General features: G+C 35.6%; 1 protein-coding gene across 6 annotated transcripts in view; it reads right to left on the bottom strand.

Annotated features, from left to right (window-relative positions):
- Window positions 1-19,573, bottom strand: part of TRPS1 (transcriptional repressor GATA binding 1) — a 251,064-nt gene that overhangs the window by 203,587 nt on the left and 27,904 nt on the right. For 3 of the 6 annotated variants that reach the window (XM_088022770.1, XM_028122510.2, XM_028122517.2), the window contains exon 2: window positions 1,915-2,072. The exons of 1 other annotated variant lie outside the window; for it this stretch is intronic. In XM_088022770.1, the coding sequence (XP_087878896.1) occupies window positions 1,915-1,951 (37 nt within the window). In that variant the 5' untranslated portion in view covers window positions 1,952-2,072. Of the gene's footprint in view, window positions 1-1,914; window positions 2,073-16,911; window positions 17,216-19,573 lie in introns of those variants that run through there. 2 more of the 6 variants (XM_088022769.1, XM_028122514.2) reach the window with 2 other exon arrangements.

The following is a 19,573-nucleotide window of genomic DNA, read 5'->3' as shown; positions in this document are numbered from 1 at the left end:
AATAATAGGTGTTAGTTGTTTTCATCTATAATTTCTCACAGGTACTAAGAAGCCACCCTGGCTTTGGATATATAGATGTACCTTCATTTCTGAAGAGCTAGTCAAGCAAAATTTTTGTAATATGAATCACTGAACCAAGATATTGCCCTCATTGAGCATAAAGAATTGTTTCTAAGGTCAAAATTCTTAAGTCAAAATAAAGTCACTATTTAGTCAAAATACTAAATGATGTCAAAAAGTGTAACTGTGCTTAAGAAAGTACACTCTCCTTTTTGTATAACATTAGTCATTAAATATACATAAATATGTATATGTTCCTCTTGGAACAACAACAACAACAGTTATAGGATGAAGGACTGAAGTGTCAAGTACAAGTGATGCTCGTGTCACCTGCATGACCAAGGCAGGGAGTGGGGAGGGAAAACTGTCTTCACCTTGGTGTCATTACCGTTAGTCCTAAAGTAAACTAAGCTAGGTAACACTTGTTAAAAAAAAAAAAAAAAGGAACACTGGTTAACTTTTTTTTTTTTTAACGTTTGCATTTTAATGTCTCATCTGTTGATGCTGACATTTTGGGAGACATCTAGTCCTCTGTCAGAAGTGACAGAACTTGGGGACTTGTGCCTACACACAGAAGAGTGCAGGGCAATTTTACTGGTAGTCAACAAAAGGAAAACTAAAAAGGAAAGAAAAGATAATAAAATGGAAGTTTAAGAAATCAGTTATCATTTAAAATACAAAAAATAATAAAAAATGTAAGAGCTTGAGTAAAAAAAAAAATGCTATTCCTAACTTGGCCTACATTCTAGTTTATAGAGTATCAGCCATTACCACACCTAAAACTGTGATGATTTGCTATAGCACCTCGTCTTTCCCTCCAGAATTTCCTGTTTGTTTTTCCTATTACACATAAAGTCTTTAGTAACCATTGCAATTTAATCTTTTCTTGGACAAATACTGAATAACCATACCATTCATATTTCAACATTTTCTCCTCAGTATAAGTTAAGCCTAACGATAGTGCCACCAAAATGAAATAAATAAGGTTACACAGAAAAAGACAAAAATCTATATGAGAGGCAGGATTCATAAGGAAATGAAAACGAAATAATCCAACTCATTAAGATTACCCTTCCATTAAAGTGAAGAGAAAATGGGTTCTGCCCATATATTAATATCAAGGTGATTAGAAAAACAGCAACATTTTACATAGCAAGGAACTAAGATAAAATACTTAAAAGTGAATAGCCATAAATACGTTAATACTGAAAAATGTAACTTGTTTTTCAGAACAAAAAGAATTAGACCTTGCTGATTTGTTATCATGCAGAAAAGTAATAGGTCATAGTTTCAAAGGTACTGAAGCAGCAACTAGAGCCACTAAAAGAAAATACGATTTAATTAAATTATCATCCTTTCAAATTTCAGTTCCCTCTTCCACCAAGAACAAACCTTTAGAACCCATATGACTCACTGACTCCTTATACTGAATAGAGCCCTTAAAAATATACATCGCAAAGAATGTCAAACTGCTAAAACTTCAAAGAAGTATCAGAAAGGTCATTTGTGTTTTCTTTTTTGTTGTGGGTGGAAGGGGCATGTTCTTTTTAGTTTCTTTAAAAAAAATCATGGTTAATTTAGTTGACTATACTTTGAAGTAGTTATAGAAAAATCATTTTTTACAGGAATTATATCACCATAATTTTTCAGAATGACATATTATGTAAATATACGCACATTTGCAATACTTCTAAGTGGAAGAAACTCCCCTAACAAGTCATAAGTTAGATATTGTAAGGCTATAACCACCCTCAAGTTATTATCTTTAAGACAAATAACAGATTGCACGATGTTTTACTGTGTGCCAAGAACTTTTCCAGTTAACATTTTCACTTGAAAAAATAGATCACATACTTGTAAAATCATACCCAGCATTGACTTCATAAGGCATGTGGCTTTAGAGTGCTTTTTACAATTATTAATTCTATTAGTCAACTAGCAGGAGGCTAATGCAATTGTCTTAGAAGACGCTCTGAAGACACAGAAGACATTTTGAGAGCTGATCTGTATATCTGCAAAACAAAACAAAAAAAATATTTCCTTCCTAAATGATGTAAATACGCTTTAACATATCACACCTAAAATACATTAATATGCCAGCATCACAGGCTGCTTGAAAGATACCTAATAAATGCATGAGCAAACCTTGAGGAAGTTCTTCCCCCACCCTGGGTTTTAATAAAACAGCAGGAAAAGGAGGAACGTCATATAAAAGATTACAGAAGTCATTTTCACAACAAACTGTGATGTATGATTTAACCTCTAAAACTCCCAAACCCTAAGGACCAGAATACTTACCTACAGTGGGGTGGGGATAGATGATCTTAATTAGTAAACGTGGAGGGGACATGCTTCTGGAAAAGATAGCAGGTGTACCTACTGATATTATACAGTCACAGCTGAAGACAAGAAGTGGTACGCATTGCAAATCTCTTCCAAACTCACAGCAGCAGTGTATATACCATGTGGCTGAGAAAGGAACTAATGCAATGCCATCAAGAATTGGGATCTGTGTAAGCCTTCCCAACAGTTACAGAAACATTACGCACCGTAACACGGGCTATCTTCTTAGCTAGTTTTACTAATCTTCTATTTTTGCCCTTGACAAATAAGTTCATAAAATCGTGACTGAACCAGCTTTCAACCCTCATTATCCCATCATCTTTATTATCTGAATGAAATTATCAAGGCAGGGGCTCAGTTGGTTAAGCATCTGCCTTAGGCTCAGGTCCTGGGATCAAGCCCTGCCTTGCTTGCCCTGCTCAGCGGGGAATCTACTTCTCCCTCTCCCTCTGCCTCCACCTACCTCTCCCCCTGCTCGTGCTCTCTCTTGCTTGCTCTCTCAAATAAATAATTTTTTTAAAAAGAAATTATCAAGGCAGATACTGCAATAATGGTCATAAAACAATCAGATAATCGCATCAAGGGGTGTTTTGGCAACTCTATTTGAAAACGTCTTTATTCAACTATATAATAGCAATATCCCTCATACTGACTACCAAAAAAGAGTTCAAAATGCCAGTTTACAGTAGGTCCATTATAAACAATCATTTGGATAATGGGGCTAAAAGTGAAGCGGATAAGAAGGAACTAAAGAATCTAAATGAGAGCTACGAGACTCAAAATTGCTAACTTTAGTCCTCTATTCAGTTCTGAGATAAAAAACTGACCTGGGGGGTGGAGGGGGATGAGGTGGAGATGGTGAGGGTCCCAAGTTTACATCATTCCCCACCTATACAAATACATAAAGCTCCTCTAACAGCAGACATAACATGAATACATACTATGTGTCAAGATACTTCAGCAAGGTAAAAAAACATGCTGAGCTTCCTAAAAATGCACTATTTGTATTTATTTTCACTACTGAGATGTAAGACATTTGCAAAAATCCAAATTTCTAAATTATTTCCTCCTAAATTAAAACAAATATAAAGGCTTTCTTTGTATTTTTAGTTAAAAAAAAAGTTTATTATAAGAAACAGTAGGATACTGTATTATTTCTACATTATAGTATCAGACAGTGGAAATAATCAGCATTAAAAGCTTAAAAAAATCATTCTGGTAAGTCTTTTATCTTACTGATTAAAAGGCTTAAATATATAAGAAAAAATCCTTTTTCTATAGAAGACTGTGACTCAGGTTCTCAGAATGGCATCTTCACAGCAAAAGGAATCTGAGTTTTCTATTAATACCTAGATATTTTTAATTAACAATTAATGATTTAGTCTTATTTCATATGTATGTATAAGTACATATACATAAATAATACACACATACATTTATGAAATACTTGCTCCAAAGAGTTTTGCAGTAGGTAATCAAATGAATTACTCAACCAAAGAAATCAACTATTACAGCAATTTAAAAAGAGAGCTGAGATCACACATACAACCAGTGCCAGTGCAGATTAGAACAAGAATTTATTTCCATTAGATGAGAAACTCCTTGAAGGTAAGAGATATAAATTCCTATGTTCTTTTTAGCATCATGACCCTAAACAAAGGAAGGAAGAATGGTACAGCAATGACATGTCCCGTTTCTGAACCTGATTCCAATCAGTGGCTGATGCAATCAAGGGCAAGCCCCTTGACTTCTCTGAGCCTCTGTTCTTACTCATATGAAAGAATTGCAATAAATGATTTCTAAACTTCCTCAAATCTCTAAGATTCTATAATGGTTCTGGTTAATGGCTTAGGCACCTAAGAGAAACTTTTTCCAATTTCCCTAAAAAACTGTAAAATATGAAACCATCAATAACTAAGGAAGGCATAAATACCACTGAGGTTTACCATTCACTCAGTTACTCATTTCCTCCAACATTCATTCATTCATTCAATAAATGTATACCCAGCATAAGTATGTGCCCAACATCTAGTAAGATGACTGTAGTTTTACCATTAGTCATTCATTTAAGAGAGAAGAAGGATATCTTTAAAAAGCAAAGAAAAATATTATAAGGAACCCCTCTTTCTCAAAAAAATTAAAGCCTTAGAGGATCTTTCCAAATACCATTTCAACTGAGTGCACTTCCAATTGACTGACTCCTCTAGATAGATAGATAGATAGAAAGAACCTCAACAAGACTAAAATGTTAAGGGAGAACGGCTTTATAATTTAAGCTCAGCCTCAAATCCTGTTGAGTATGATTTTTATTATAAGTAGCAGTTCTTGTCATCATAATATATAATACCAGATGACATTCTCTTCTTGTTTTTTCCAGATAATAAAACTTTCAAGTGTTTGAAATCAAAGCTGAACACAAAAGAAAAGACATGGTAGTCTTCTCCTTAATATATGATTCTTCCGTGCTCGTTTGTATCAACAACCTAGGAGTACCGAGTTATTAATTACACATTTCATGTAGGTTTTATTAAAAAAATTAAGAAGAAAGAAAAAAATAGTAAATTGTTTCTTTTGATCAAAAGTCCCCCACAAAGAATTTAAAGAATTAAGCAAGTGATAGCAAAATAAAAGGAAGGTCAAGTTTGGGGCCTATAGCAAACTAGATAGCTTCCATATGAACAACATATAAAGTTCAGTTTTAAAGAACATATGTGTTTGCTCATTGGTTTAAAAAAAAAGAAAAAACCTTGAATCCTGTCTACTCCATATATACAGATCAAAATCAGATTGCTTAAGTGAACTATAAAATGCAAGAGAACATTGTTTATCCAAATCATAAACCCAAGAATTGCTGAAGGAGTTTAAATGTTTCTGTTTCTTCAGATTCCAGAGCAATACTTCAATGGTAGATCGCTTTTTTTGTAAACTGCTTCAAACTTCATAAACCCAATGTCAAATCCTGTTCTTTGCTCTCCATGTCTATTTAATTTGCTCTCTCTGAATTGATTGTTCCTGAATCTTTAAAGGTATTTTTGGATATCTTAAATCCTGCTGAGATTTAAATGTCATCACCTTCAAACAACTCCCATCAAATAAATCTCTTATTAATTCACATCAAATTAATCCAAAATGATCACTTCTATTAACATATGCTTCAGAGCACAAAGCCCGTTAATAGTCATCTGGACATGAGAACTAACCCAAGACTCTCTGAGATAAAATGCACATTATTTAGATATCCTCTTTCAAAGAGTTTTGATGTTGGCCCAAACATATTTTATTAGCCTTTTATTTCATCGAGCTTTGCTCTCTATATTTCAAATATCTCATTCCAAATGTACTAGTCTAGGTAAAAAGAGATGGTCTGGTAAGTAAGTAATCATGTCAGATTTGCCAAAATGAGTCTCCATATATCCACACACATCTTAGAGAATTTCGTTAACCATTTTACCTCTTTTTTTCATTTAGTTTGTTCTCCGATACATTTTTTATTTTTTTCTTTTCTTTAAAATTTTTTGTTATATTAATCACCATACATTACATCATCAGTTTTTGATGTAGTGTTCCATGATTCATTGTTTGTGCATAACACCCAGTGCTCCACACAGAACATGCCCTCTTTAATACCCATCACCAGGCTAACCCATCCCCCCACCCCCCTCCCCTCTAGAGCCCTCAGTTTGTTTTTCAGAGTCCCATCGTCTCTCATGGTTCGTCTCCCCCTCCAATTTCCCCCCCTTCATTCTTCCCCTTCTGCTATCTTCTTCTTTTTTTTAATTTTTTTTAATTTTTTTTACCATTTTACTTTTATAGGAAAATTAGAAAACTGTTTTTTGCCTTTAAAAACTTTATGCTACAAGTCTGTTTGAAACTGTAGAAGGGGCATGTGAGCGGCTTAGCTGGTTAAGTGTCAATGCTTGATCACGCTCAGGTCATGATCTCAGGGTCATGGGATGGAGCCAAGCATCAGGCTCCATGCTCAGCAGGGAGTCTGCTTGAAATTCTCTCTCTCCCCCTCCTCTCTGCCCCTCCCCCCTAAAAAATAAATAAATCTTTAAAAAAAAAGAAACTGTAGAATATATGTGAAAAAAATGAAGCACACATCTATCTCCCTAATGAAGGCAACAAAAATAAAGCAAATATGCATCATGAGTTATCAAAAGGAAAGGGGAACTGATTATTTTTGCTTTCATAACAGGTGAGAGGCAAATGTATTACAAACTCTGCTTTGAATAAGATCACAATTTCACTAAGCAAATTAAGAAACATTACCATTTGTTTCCTCACACGTATGTCATGTTTCCTTTTGTTTTCTTTCCTCTCCAAGGAAAACTAAAAAAATTAAAATAACATACAATGACAACTGTTGGTTCAAACAGGCCAGTATGACTCTGTATGTGTGCACGGGCCGGATGTAACTTCATCCCTCTTCTTCGTTAAACTTAGACTATTTCACCTGGTTGATGGGCAAAGAGCCAAACATAGCACGTAAGTTCAAAAAGAAGAGCTCATGGAAAAGTATAAATGCATCTGTTTATCTTGATGGTTATGATAGGAATTGACATTTTATTTGTATGTAAATTAGATTTCCACTGATAACAAAAATAATTTTGTAGGAATGCCTTTGACTTTCTTTCTAGCATTTGCCAAAAAACATCTTTGTACATTAAAGGTGGTTTAATTTTAGTATATCGATGTTGCTTTGCCTGTTTTCCACTCTGTTATTCAATAGAAAAGAAAATCTCAATTATTAACTCAATCCAGCAATATAACTGGCTAACATCTGTCTCAGATCTCCCATAAGAAATCCGTGTCAGTCCCTGCCAATCCATTTGGTAAATTAACATGCATATTCAGTATAGTGAAGTTAATAAATGCACACCATGAAGATTCAGTAAGAATGCTCACTGTCTTCCAGGCATTGATCAGCTGAGTTTATTAGGCAAAGTTTTTGTTAATTTTTTTAAGAGTGCCATTCTAGATCCAAGATTAAAACAAATACTGTGAAGGCATATTGAGAGGTTATACTAGTCCTGTGCGTATATATAGATATATATACACAGAGAGAGAGAAAACATATACATGTGTGTTAAATACATATTTAACACAATGTAATATTCAACATATATATGTACATACATATGTACATACATATATAACATGTGTGTGTTAAATATATATGTTAAATAGCCAAAGTGAAGGGAAGTAAGTTTGTGCCATAATATACAATAGGTCTTGCTCAAGAAACCAGTAACTTGCAAACCACTCTGCTCATCTCCAAGGTACCACAGACAACAGCTCAAAAAACCTCGCCCATCCGAGGACAGCAGTCCAAACAGCAAGCAGGGATGTCCAATGGGAAAGGCACAAATATCATGAAGAATCAGCAAATGTACACAGGCCATGAAAGGGAATTAGAAGTAAATTCAGAGGACAACTGTATATATAAGTTCCAAGAGATCAGGGATCTTTGTTCTATACGTATTATTAAAAGTCCATTCAAATTAGTAAACAGTACTGATGGATGTTTTTCACAATGTGTAATGAATACATACGAATAACATTAAATGTGGTTAAAATACCAACCTAGTCAGTGCTGACTGCTTCATGTATCCAACTCGGCATCATTTTTTTTCTTTCTGATAAAAATATATTATATTCACACACAGGTTGGAATTATTTTTCTCTTTTGTTAAGTATATTGAATGTTTCCACAGAAAGATGATTTTTTAAAATTCTACACTTGAAAGCAACTTCTGATAGAATAGGTTAAACCACTTTTTCCTGACTCCTAGAATAAGAAAAGTTTTCCGTATGAAAAAAGAGGAGGGCACCTGGGTGGCTCAGTCATTAGGCTCTGCCTTCGGCTCAGGTCACGATCTCAGGGTCCTGGGATCAAGCCCCGCATCAAGCTCCCTGTTCCACGGGAAGCCTGCTTCTCCCTCTCCCACTCCCCCTAATTATGTTCCTGCTCTCACTCTCTCTTTCTCTGTCAAATAAATAAAATCTTAAAAAAAAAAAAAGAGGAAATACACACATAATCCCTTCATAATTTGGATAGGTAACAGGCTCAGAAACCTTCAGCTATAAGAACTTCTTTTTGAATAAACCATTATTTCAGGACATTCTTTCTATGCTCACCCCCCAGTTTAGCTAGGCTCTGTCTGGGATTTTATTATAGTCACTGTTTAAGCATAGATGATAAATTCAAGAATCTTCTCTACATTCTTCCCATGATATTAGTTTCAAAAAAAGAAATGTAAGGAGGTTCCTTGGTCAAATTAAGTTTAGTGGAAACTGTATACTTTATATACCCTCTTCAGAGATCCACATTGTACATCAGCAATTACAGCTCTGAAAAGTCCTAGGGGTTGTGGAGTGGTGGCGTCTGTTCAATTTGGATTGGAATTTCCCAATCTCATTTGGCTTTATCTCACATAATGCCATTTACCAACAAAACTAATGTATTGTGCGCACACAGTGGGAGATGCTGCTCTAGACAGTAATTTTCAAAGAAGAAAATGACTGACTTCAAAACATATATAATATTTTTTAAACAAAACAGTATTTCTTCATTAACTTGTCAAGAAAACTAAAATGCTTTGATCTGAAGTGGATCATTTTGAAGGGTTTGTTTTTGTTTCTGGTTTGGGTTTTTTTTTTGTTTTTTTTAAAGATTTTATTTATTTATTTGACAGAGACACAGCGAGAGAGGGAACACAAGCAGTGGGAGTGGGAGGGGGAGAAGCAGGCTTCCTGCGGAGCAGGGAGCCCGATGCAGGGTTCGGTCCCAGGACCCTGAGATCATGACCTGAGCTGAAGGCAGACGCTTAACGAATGAGCCACCCAGGCGCCCGCCCCTGGTTTGTTTGTTTGTTTGTTTTTTCTCCCCAGCGTGGCTAGCAACATTAAAAGAAGATCAGCATCCATTATCATGAAAGATTTAGAATCAGTATTTTAAAAGATTATATAATGGCAGAGGATTACAGCCATGACAGAACACTGAGTGAAAAAGGCAGAAGATAAACATCTATGTACAATATGATCTCAGATGTCCAAATTACATATGCATCAACACAGATGGGTATGAGCCCAATGTTATCTCTGAGCTAAATAGTTTATACAGCTACCACTGCATAAAGAAGTCCTAATTTTTTTTCAGGTATTATTTCTAGTGTTCACTAAGATGATCTATTTAACACACTATTCTCTGTATACTAGATTTGTGTCATTCATTTATAATAACTTTAGTTTTATCTGAACCAAATTTGGTCAGGAACCAAAATACGGCAAAGAGTTTCATGGAATATGGCATGCAGAAAGAGGTTAGAGAGAGACCCAGGATTGAGCTAGGACCTACAGTTCATACTCAATGACTTACAGATAGATACCTGGGAGAACATGTCTAGCCCACATCCTCCTCTCAGGTTATTAGTAAATCCCATTCCTCCCGACTCAGTTCAGTCTGAGACTCATGTGTACCCATGATAAAAGATAGAAAGCCAATGCCCGGACCACAGTCAATAAATACGTGTTCAGGGTGGACACACTCTATGACTGCATCCTTTTATAGTATACCTTAAGGTCAGTCTGGCTCAATGGTTCTAGGCAGTGTAGAAGAAGAGAAATTAAGTATACAGAGCTTCCCTATCTCACTCTTACAAATCCGAGGCTCTAGCTTTATGGGCTTTAGGATTTTGTTTTATGTTTACTGCATCCCCCCACCTCCAAATATTAAAACAAAAGATTCAAAATAAATTTTAAAATAAAACCAGGCTAGGTTAGATGCCGGAGTAAATCTGAAACAGGGAGTTAATTATAAGTTAATTTTAAATCCACAGCCAACATGGTGGTGAGGTCACACTGAGATCTGAGTCTGAGAGGATGACCATATATCCAGGTTACACCTGGGCCCCACAGCTCCTACATTACACAGTCACCAAAACAGAAAGAATAGTGATTTGATGTATGTGTGGGGCTGTGGAATTAGTGAAGGCAAAAATTAGACTCACTCACGAAATATTTTGTATAGGTAATCTAGTCAATCTTCAAATTCAAGTTCAATATAAACTCAAGAATCCATCCAAACACACACAAACATACACACACACACCTTTAGAAAAGATTTTCACCACCTGCAGCCCAATTAGTAATTTCTTTTCTCCATCAATCTTGTTGTGGACACCTGTCATAACAGAGTAAGGGAAAAATATAGATATAATTCCAGATTCAGGTGTTTTACAAACAGTTCCTTCAAAATCTAACTGAATGTTGAAAGAAATCAAAAGTCAAAACTAGACCTTTTTTTTAAGGCTCACAATCGTGAATGTTGATGTATACAATAACCTGAATTTTTTGTTAATAACAAAAATGTATTATATTATTGTTAACAAGAATCAGGCACTGTGCCAAGAGTATATTATGTCATTTGATTTTCACTTTTTATTAATAATTCTTTAAGTAAGATACTATTGTTTTCACATTTTACACATGAAAAACTAAAATTTAGAAAAGTCAAATCACTTGCTTGGGTCATAGACCTAGCACATGAAGAACTGGGTCTAAAAAAGTCAAAAGCCTTGCTAGACCACTTGGTTTCCCATGACATTTCTCATAAACTCTTTAGTGTTTTAATGAACAACAGTTAGGCAATGCATTTATAGATACAAAAGTGACAGCACTGGAGTGCCTGGGTGGCTCAGTCGGTTAAGCATCTGCCTTTGACTCAGGTCATGATCTTGGAGTCCTGGGATCGAGCCCTGCATTGGGCTCCCTGCTCAGCGGGGAGCTTGCTTCTCCCTCTCCCCTCTGCTCGTGCTCTCTCTCACTCACTCTCTCTCTCTCAAATAAATAAATAAATAAAATTAAAAAAAAAAGTGACAGCACTTTAAGAAACTAGAGAACCCAATCTAAAAGATACCATTTTATAAAGATGGCCATCAAATGTATATATAGTTTTATCAAGTGAATATGCAGTCTTCCCAGCAATCTTATGGACTACTCGGTTATCCTAACTTTTGGATTTGCTTCATAACACCTAGCACATCATCACTAAAGGTAATAAATTATGCAAGACTCCAAATGGGTTTACTTCTACAAAGCCCTCTACAATTTCCAAAAGCAAAAGTGAGTCTTTTCCACTACCATCCATGCCAATTTATGTGTATCTCCTTCTAAGGTATATGCCACATCACACTGTAACTATGTGTTTATGTTTCAGCTACCCCACTAGGCTATGAAGTCCTCCAGACCAGAAAATATCTTTATTAACATTATTAATGTTAATAATGTTAATAATAAAATGTTAATTAACAATATTAATATAATGTATATCCATTCATGTGTGATTATTTTAATCAAAATACTGATATATAATTCATATATTTTAATCAAAATATATAATTCATATATTTAAATATCTCTATGTTATCAAAAATTCTCAAGCTTTTCCCAAGTGCAAAACATCTAAGGCTAGAGCACATTTCCGTCATTAACAATGGCACAGTATTGGGGCGCCTGGGTGGCTCAGTTGTTAAGCGTTAAGACCCTCTGCCTGCCTCTCTGCCTACTTGTTCTCTCTCTGTATCTGTCTGCCAAATAAATAAATAAAATCTTTAAAAAAAGAAAACAATGGCACAGTATGATCATGATTACTGGAGGAAATAAAGCAGTATATTGGCGCAGGGGACATGAGTTTTTAAAAAGCCAGGTGATACTAATATGGGCCCTCCCCAGTGAGACTAATCTACTACAGAGTAAGCACTCACCAAAGTTCTTATGGATAAATGCGATGTTAGCACACTTAGAAATTTCTGCATATTGCTTATCTCATTAAGGAAGACTAGAATCTCTTGACATTAAATAGCCTTGTGAGACTAAAAGCTAAAATAATGCTAAAGTTGTATCATCAACATAATAACAAACTAAATCAAGACATTCGAGGACTCATGGCATTAATTTTGTCTTTAGTTAGGCTAAAAAAAGAACCAGATATCATAGCTCGGATCCATGGTCATACAGCAATAAATGCATAAGTGGTGAGAAGTAAAAATTAAATTTATTTCTTATTTTATATATTTTTTTAAGATTTTATTTATTTATTTCACAGAGAGAGACAGCGAGAGCAGGAACACAAGCAGGGGGAGTCGGAGAGGGAGAAGCAGGCTTCCCACCGAGCAGGGAGCCCGATGCGGGACTCGATCCCAGGACCCTGGGATCATGACCTGAGCCAAAGGCAGACGCTTAACGACTGAGCCACCCAGGTGCCCCAAATTTATTTTTTAGAACTGTGACTCACTCTGCCTCTGCCGCTACCCCCTACTTGTGCTTGCTCTCTGTCAAATAAATAAAATCTTAAAAAAAAAAAAAAAAACCTATGACTCACAACTATGTTGATTTGATTTGGGTTCTATATATCTCTACAAAACCTTATGTACAATTTGAGGACTGAATTACAGTTAGACAATGGTTCACTAAAAAAAAAAGCATACTCTATGTAGTAATAATTCCATAATGATGTTTCTGTAATCAGCAAAATGAATTTTTATAAGTTCATTTACCTGAATGATTATTTATTCTGTACATGAATGCCACATGGTATTTAATATATTTATTAACTATATAATAATACAAGTATCTTCTGCTTTCCAAAAGTTTGCATTATACCACTTTGTTTTTAGGAAAAACCTACATTAGTACTTGTTTTTGCTGACCAAAAAAAATCAGAAGAGAATTTTCGCTTTTACAAAAGAAGCCATTACTATAAGAGTGTAGGTCTTTTCTAAAAGTGAAGTGGCATAATGCAAACTTTGAAAATATACCATTTTAGCTCATGAAAGTTTTCATAGGAACAACAGACTTTCAGATAGTGGGGGAAACCTGTATTTACTATAACTACACGCATTTATAGATACAAATGTGATTTATAAAATTTTTCATCACGTATTCTCTAACATTCCAAAATTAAAAATATTCTGTACTAATAGCATAATGCATAAAAAATAAGTAAAAGCTTGTATTTTAAAGGAATAGGCTGGAACATAAAAAAATACAGAAAAGTCTCAAACATTTGGATCAGACTCCTAGCAACTTAAAGCATATGGAATGACATAAAACCAGAAGTTTAATTTAAAAGTTCAATTCAGGGGGCAACTGGGTAGCTCAGTCGGTTAAGCATCTGACTCTTGATCTCAGCTCAGGTCTTAATCTCTGGGTCGTGAATTCAAGCCCTGCATTAGGCTCCACACTGGGCATGGAGCCTACTTAAAAAAATAAAAATAAAAGTCCAGTTCATAAGAATGCTCATAGCATCATCATTTGAACTGTCAAAACTGGAAACAACCCAAATGTACCTCAACAGAATAGACTAAAAATTTGTGGTATATGACTATACAATGGAATGTACGGTCATACAACAGAATATTATACTGTAATAAAAATAAACTACATACAACAACATGGATGAATTTCACAAACACAACATTGAGCATAAGATGTCAGGCACAAGAGAATGCATACTTTTAATGCATAGGGGTATTATATTTTAATGCATGTAAAGTTCAAAAACAAGCAAAGCCAATCTAAAGTATCAGAATCAGTCAGGAGAGTGATTAATTCCTGGGCAAAGGAAGAGAACAGAGAACAGGAGGGGACACAAGGGTCCTGGCAAAGGGGGCTTGTAGAGTACCGACAGTTTCTATTTCTGGACATGAGAGAAAGTTACACAGAGCATTTATTTTGTAGTAATTCATTGAGCTATAGATGTATGAGCTGTGCATTTTCTGGCTAAAAAATTAGTGTATGTGTGCACGTGAGTGTGATTTTTCAGTGAAACAGCAGGTGCTCTGCAGGGACCATGCAGTAATATACTGAGAAGAAATCTTTCAGCTCTTCTGGTCTGATGGGCTAACCCAAGCAATTCAATGGAGCACAAGGCTGTCCTTGGTTACTCAGGCCAGGTTGCAGGGCACAAAGAGCCAAATGTGCTAAAGGAGGCAACAAGGTGGTAGGAAAAAGAATAAAAGAGTAATGAGAAGAGAAGAAAATAAGTTCTGGACAAGAGAAATCTGAAAAGGTAAAAGATTTAAAAAGAGTTCAGAGGCAAAAACAAGAGCAGAAAGCAACAGGCACCCTATGAAGAAAGAAGGTAATAGACAAGGAGAGAGGAGCTGGTGGTGGTGGTGGTAGCAGAGGACAGTTACTAAATGTATCATGAGGATACACTGTATCATGTGGACCACAATCTAAGTGAAGGAAGAGAACTAAGTGAGGCCCTGTTATGTACAAGCCATTTGCTTTTTGGCTCATCTAATTCTCTCTTTAGTCCTCACTGAAAGCCTGCAAGGAATTGATTAGCTTTATTTTACAAATGAGAAAACTAAAGGGGTGAAAGTAACATGCTTATCTTAAAAGACTGAATGAAATAGATGAAAAACAGCCCATAAAACAACACTATGGCTTCTTCCTAAGTTTTGAGTATTTTTAAAAGGCTGAATAAATGCTGTTTTTTTTTAATTTAAATTCAATTAGCAAACATACAGTTCATCATTAGTTCTTGATGTACTGTTCAATGATTCATTAGTTGTGTATAACACCCAGTGCTCATCACAACACATGCCTTCCTTAATACCCATCACCGAGTTACCCCATCCCCCCACCCACCTCCCTTTCCACAACCCACCATTTGTTTCTCGGAGTCAAGAGTCTCATGTGGTTTGTCTCCCTCTCTGATTAAATGGTGTGTCTAAATGAAGTGTGGCTGATTCTACCTTCATCTGTGCTAGTGGTTCTCAATCTATGTAATAAAGTACTCCATCTCACAAATCAAATGATGGTGTTTCTCACCTTGCATAAAGAAGAGAATTTAATAGGTAAAATTCTATCCGTTTTAAACATTCCACCTGGTTAATATTTTCGTAAGACTTTGGCTTTTATTATCACATAGCCTCTAAAAATGAATGGACAAGCAGCCCACAAATGTCAACAGAGACATGTGAAAACATTATTTCTAAAAACTATTTCATGTGGCAGTTAGCATTTGTTTTGTAGGTTTGATATAATATTTTAACACTATTGTATGGAGTTCCTTCCTCAAAGAGAATCACAAAGTCAGAGAATACAGTCGCCTGAACAAGCTTAGGAGCCTTTGGTTTAAGCAGAATAAGAACGGATTGGCTGGCCCCACATCTACTGAGGCTGTATGTGTTCTGGGCGTCAAAGCATGAACGCTCCATACATTTAACTGCTGACTACAGGAAACAAGTATACGCATGGATGGGAAAAGGTGTTTGTGAAAGGAGAGGCACAGTGCCCAGAAAACAGGGACACTGAGCAGGATTATTTAAAATTAACTGCTTCCATTATTCTTTTGAACTTTTTGTTTCACAACATTTCATAATAACAGTTTTACGTAGTTACTTCAAAACCAGATTATAGTGCAGAGTTCACCTGAACAAACAAAATTGGTACCTGGTAACATTATTATCATCCTCATACCTGCAAATGATGTCTTGTTTACTTAGCCCACAAATCAGGGTGCTATTCAAAAAATAAAATGCTATCACAATGATTTCATGAAAAAGTTAACATATCACAGGAGTAACAGACAGTACATTTTAATCTTGTCATAACATTAAGAAAGCCCTGCTTTAATGTTGAAAGAGAACAAATTACATTAAAAGTGAGACATTATAGAAGTCTCTCTAAATTGTAGCCTGTTAAGTGTTTACCATATTCTGAGGGGGATGGGAAATGTTGTAGGTCCCAAAATATGCCACCTTGACTTACGGAAATGAAAATGTAATTCTCTTTCACAAAATATCACCAATAGGGTCCAAATGAGCTAAAAGAGTAGGCAGATTCTGGAAGGTAATGCCTACAGTCCAGTGTATGCATGGTGAAAAAAACTGCATGAAATACTTTGCACTATTCAAGAATATTTTCTGATGACTAAGAATACTACTTGAAAAAGAACCGCTTCAGTGTTTGATTCAGTAACTTAGAATAAAGTTTCTGATGTCAACATGTCCCATAGTTTTATCCTCTTGTGCACCCTTCACTTCATCCTCATGAAAAAAATGGCAAATGATTACCCAAACAAGCTGCCATCAGAATTTTTTGTCCAGAAGTCAAAGTCAAGTGTTATCTGTTGGCATCAGTACCCTTCAGAATTTAGCACCGAATTCTAATTTCTGTACACCTATTACAAAACTAACCATACGCTATGATAACTGATGCTTACAATCAAGAATAAATTACAGTAGACCTCCTTATCCCCAGGGGATATGTTCCAATCCCCCACTGGATGCCTGAAACCTACACAGACTATGTTTTTTCCTATATAGATCTATCTGTTGATCTTTCTATGCTTATGATAAAGTTAATTTATAAATTAGGCACCATAAGACATTAACAATAGCTAATAATGAAATAGAACAATTATAATATACTGTAATAAAAGTTACATGAATGTGGTCACCGTCTCAAAATACCCTACTGCACTGTACTCACCCTTCTCGTGACGATGTGCTGGTAAGATGCCTAGGTGATGAGATGAAGTGAGGGGAATGACGCAGGCGTGGTGACGTAGCATTAGGCTACTACTGACATCCTGACCCTACGTCAGAGGAGGATCATCTGCGTCCAGATCGCAGTTGCCATGGTAACAATCCATGGAAAGCGAAACCACGGACAAGGGGGGGAACCACTGCAACATCACATGTATCCATTCAGCCATATAATACTTTGTGGGCATCGATCGAGGTGCTGCAGATACACCTGTGAAGGTAGACATGAAGCCCTCCCTCAGGGAGTTTACAGTCTAGCCCAAGAAAAGAAAAACAGAACACAGAGGCACCTAATTTAGATTTTGTATAAGAAAGGGTTCTGGGGGAAAATGACTATAAACTGCAAGGCAGCAGAAGCTGGCCAGGTGAAGGGGGCGAGAGTGACTCAGGGATTCAGTGATTCTGCAAACAGAGGAGCTCATTCTCTCTCAAGAGAGAATGTGGCTTCTTGACGGAACTGAAACAGGTTTGGTGGTGTTAGTAATTTTAGTGGTGTTTGGTTAAAATCATCAACTCTCTGCAATAAAGGATTAAAGCATACATTCTGTGGAAGATTCCTTTTTTCCTGAAAATATGACACAATTCATTTACCATATATGTTCCCAAAACTTTACATAAACTCTACGTTCAAACTTCACACAAACTCTTCACACCAATGGATTATGGATAAAATTTCTACATAGTTACGTAATGGGAAAAGCCTTATTAAGATAAAAAACAATTTAATATCTAAACAGTTATCTCTGATTTTGATGCAATCTTTTTACTGTTTGATAAGACAGTGCCAATAGTACTACAGTTTCTTATCATAAGCAACTACCTATAATCCTGGCAATATAATGATTATATTCTGACTGATGTTCATTTATAGATTAATATATAAATATGTATGTGCATATATATATACCTTGTTTAAAACCGATCGCTTCCCAAAGTCTAATAGATAGTCTGGCTATTAAATAAAATTTGATACATTTAATTCTCAGTAAAGTTCCTATCTACTATGCCATGAGTATAGAATATTAAAGGTTTAAAAAAAATTCTTGTTCACCAAGTTGGAAAATAAAGTACCAAAGCAATATCAAATATCATATATACACGCTGTCTATAGGCAAGGGGACTTCATACCAAAATTTATAGACAATTATTTCATCCATATAGTATGTATTTATTGATGACCTAGTATGTTTATAACAATGTTGCCAAATAGCAAAAGGAGAAAAAAATTTAAGAGAAAATTATTGCTTAAGAAACTAGCTCCTTCTGTCAAAGAAATAAGGCTTATTGGAAAATATCTTGGTAACAGTTATTATATGCTTATAATAAGATTTTGCACCAAAATCAGCAGGGCAAACAATAAAGTCCCTTGAAGACAAAGAGTAAGTCCTAAATATCTGCTGTTATTTTTATGAGTGTTATTATTATGCCCACTATTTCTTTCATTCATAATGCAATAATGGAACGTGGTCACTAACAGTGAAAATATTTAAGGCGGAGGAGAGTAGAGATGAGCCTGGGGGAGAAATAAGAATTGCACAGCTCTGGGGACAAGAAAAGACTGCAGCAAAGAGATGTAAGAGAAACAAAGGGTTTCTTTCCAATATAAACATATGGTAAGGGACAGGGAAGAATCTGGGTTACTAAAATATGGCTGCAAAGGTTAGTAAGAGAATCTAGAATTCCAGTGGATGAGGTTAGAGCACTTGTGGAAAACAGGAATCCACCTGAAGTTTCTAAATCAAAGAGATCAGGGAAACTGAACTAGAAGTAGTGTGACATGTATACCAAAGAAAGGTGAAAAATGAACAGGTATTCCAAAAAAATCTAATTTGATCATACAAGAAAGAAGAATTTTTTAAAAAATCAAAGCTATCTGGGACGCCTGGGTGGCTCAGTCAGTTAAGCGACTGCCTCCGGCGCAGGTTGTAACCCTAGGGTCCTGGGATCAAGCCTGGCATCTGGCTCCCTGCTCAGCGGGGAGCCTGCTTCTTCCTCTCCCTCTGCCACTCCCCCTGCTTGTGCTCTGTCTCTAATAAATAAATAAAATCTTAAAATAAATCAATAAATAAAAATCAATAAAAATCAAAGATATCTTACCAATTCACATGAAAGGATGTTGTTGCAGATATTAAATTTGTGACACATTAATGATACTGGATTATTTAGGCATTAATGTGTCACTGTATTCTTCTATAGTTCAAATTGGAGTTATGACTAGTAATATTTTACTTAATCTGCTTCAATATTCATATTCCTACGTGGACAGAGTTCTCCTGTGGTCATTAGTATTGATATTCTCATAACCAAGTACAGTACCTATAAGTGAATAGGCGCTGCTCAGTAAATAATGGTTGAGTGAACTTATTGAAGTTACTGAAACTTAGTGAATAAGCTGAGTGAAACTTATTGAAAAGACAAGAAGAGGTAATCAAATGACTAACTAAGCTACCTGACACCCATTTGGTTTTGAATTGCCTGCCGGTACTTAGCATTTTATCTGAGCCCTGTTTATGTTGAAGCCGTTTTAACTCCAAAGTTCTTAGACCTGAAGCATTTTATGAAGTTTTCCAAAGTAACTTAGAAGCAAGCCTTCCAAAATGATTCCA

This window comes from Eumetopias jubatus, unplaced genomic scaffold, assembly GCF_037043125.1.
Source record: "Eumetopias jubatus isolate StellerSeaLion01/CBP00866 unplaced genomic scaffold, mEumJub1_p1.0 scaffold_4, whole genome shotgun sequence".
In the NCBI taxonomy this organism is placed as follows: Eukaryota; Metazoa; Chordata; class Mammalia; order Carnivora; family Otariidae; genus Eumetopias; species Eumetopias jubatus.
This window is presented reverse-complemented; position numbering and strand designations above follow the sequence as displayed.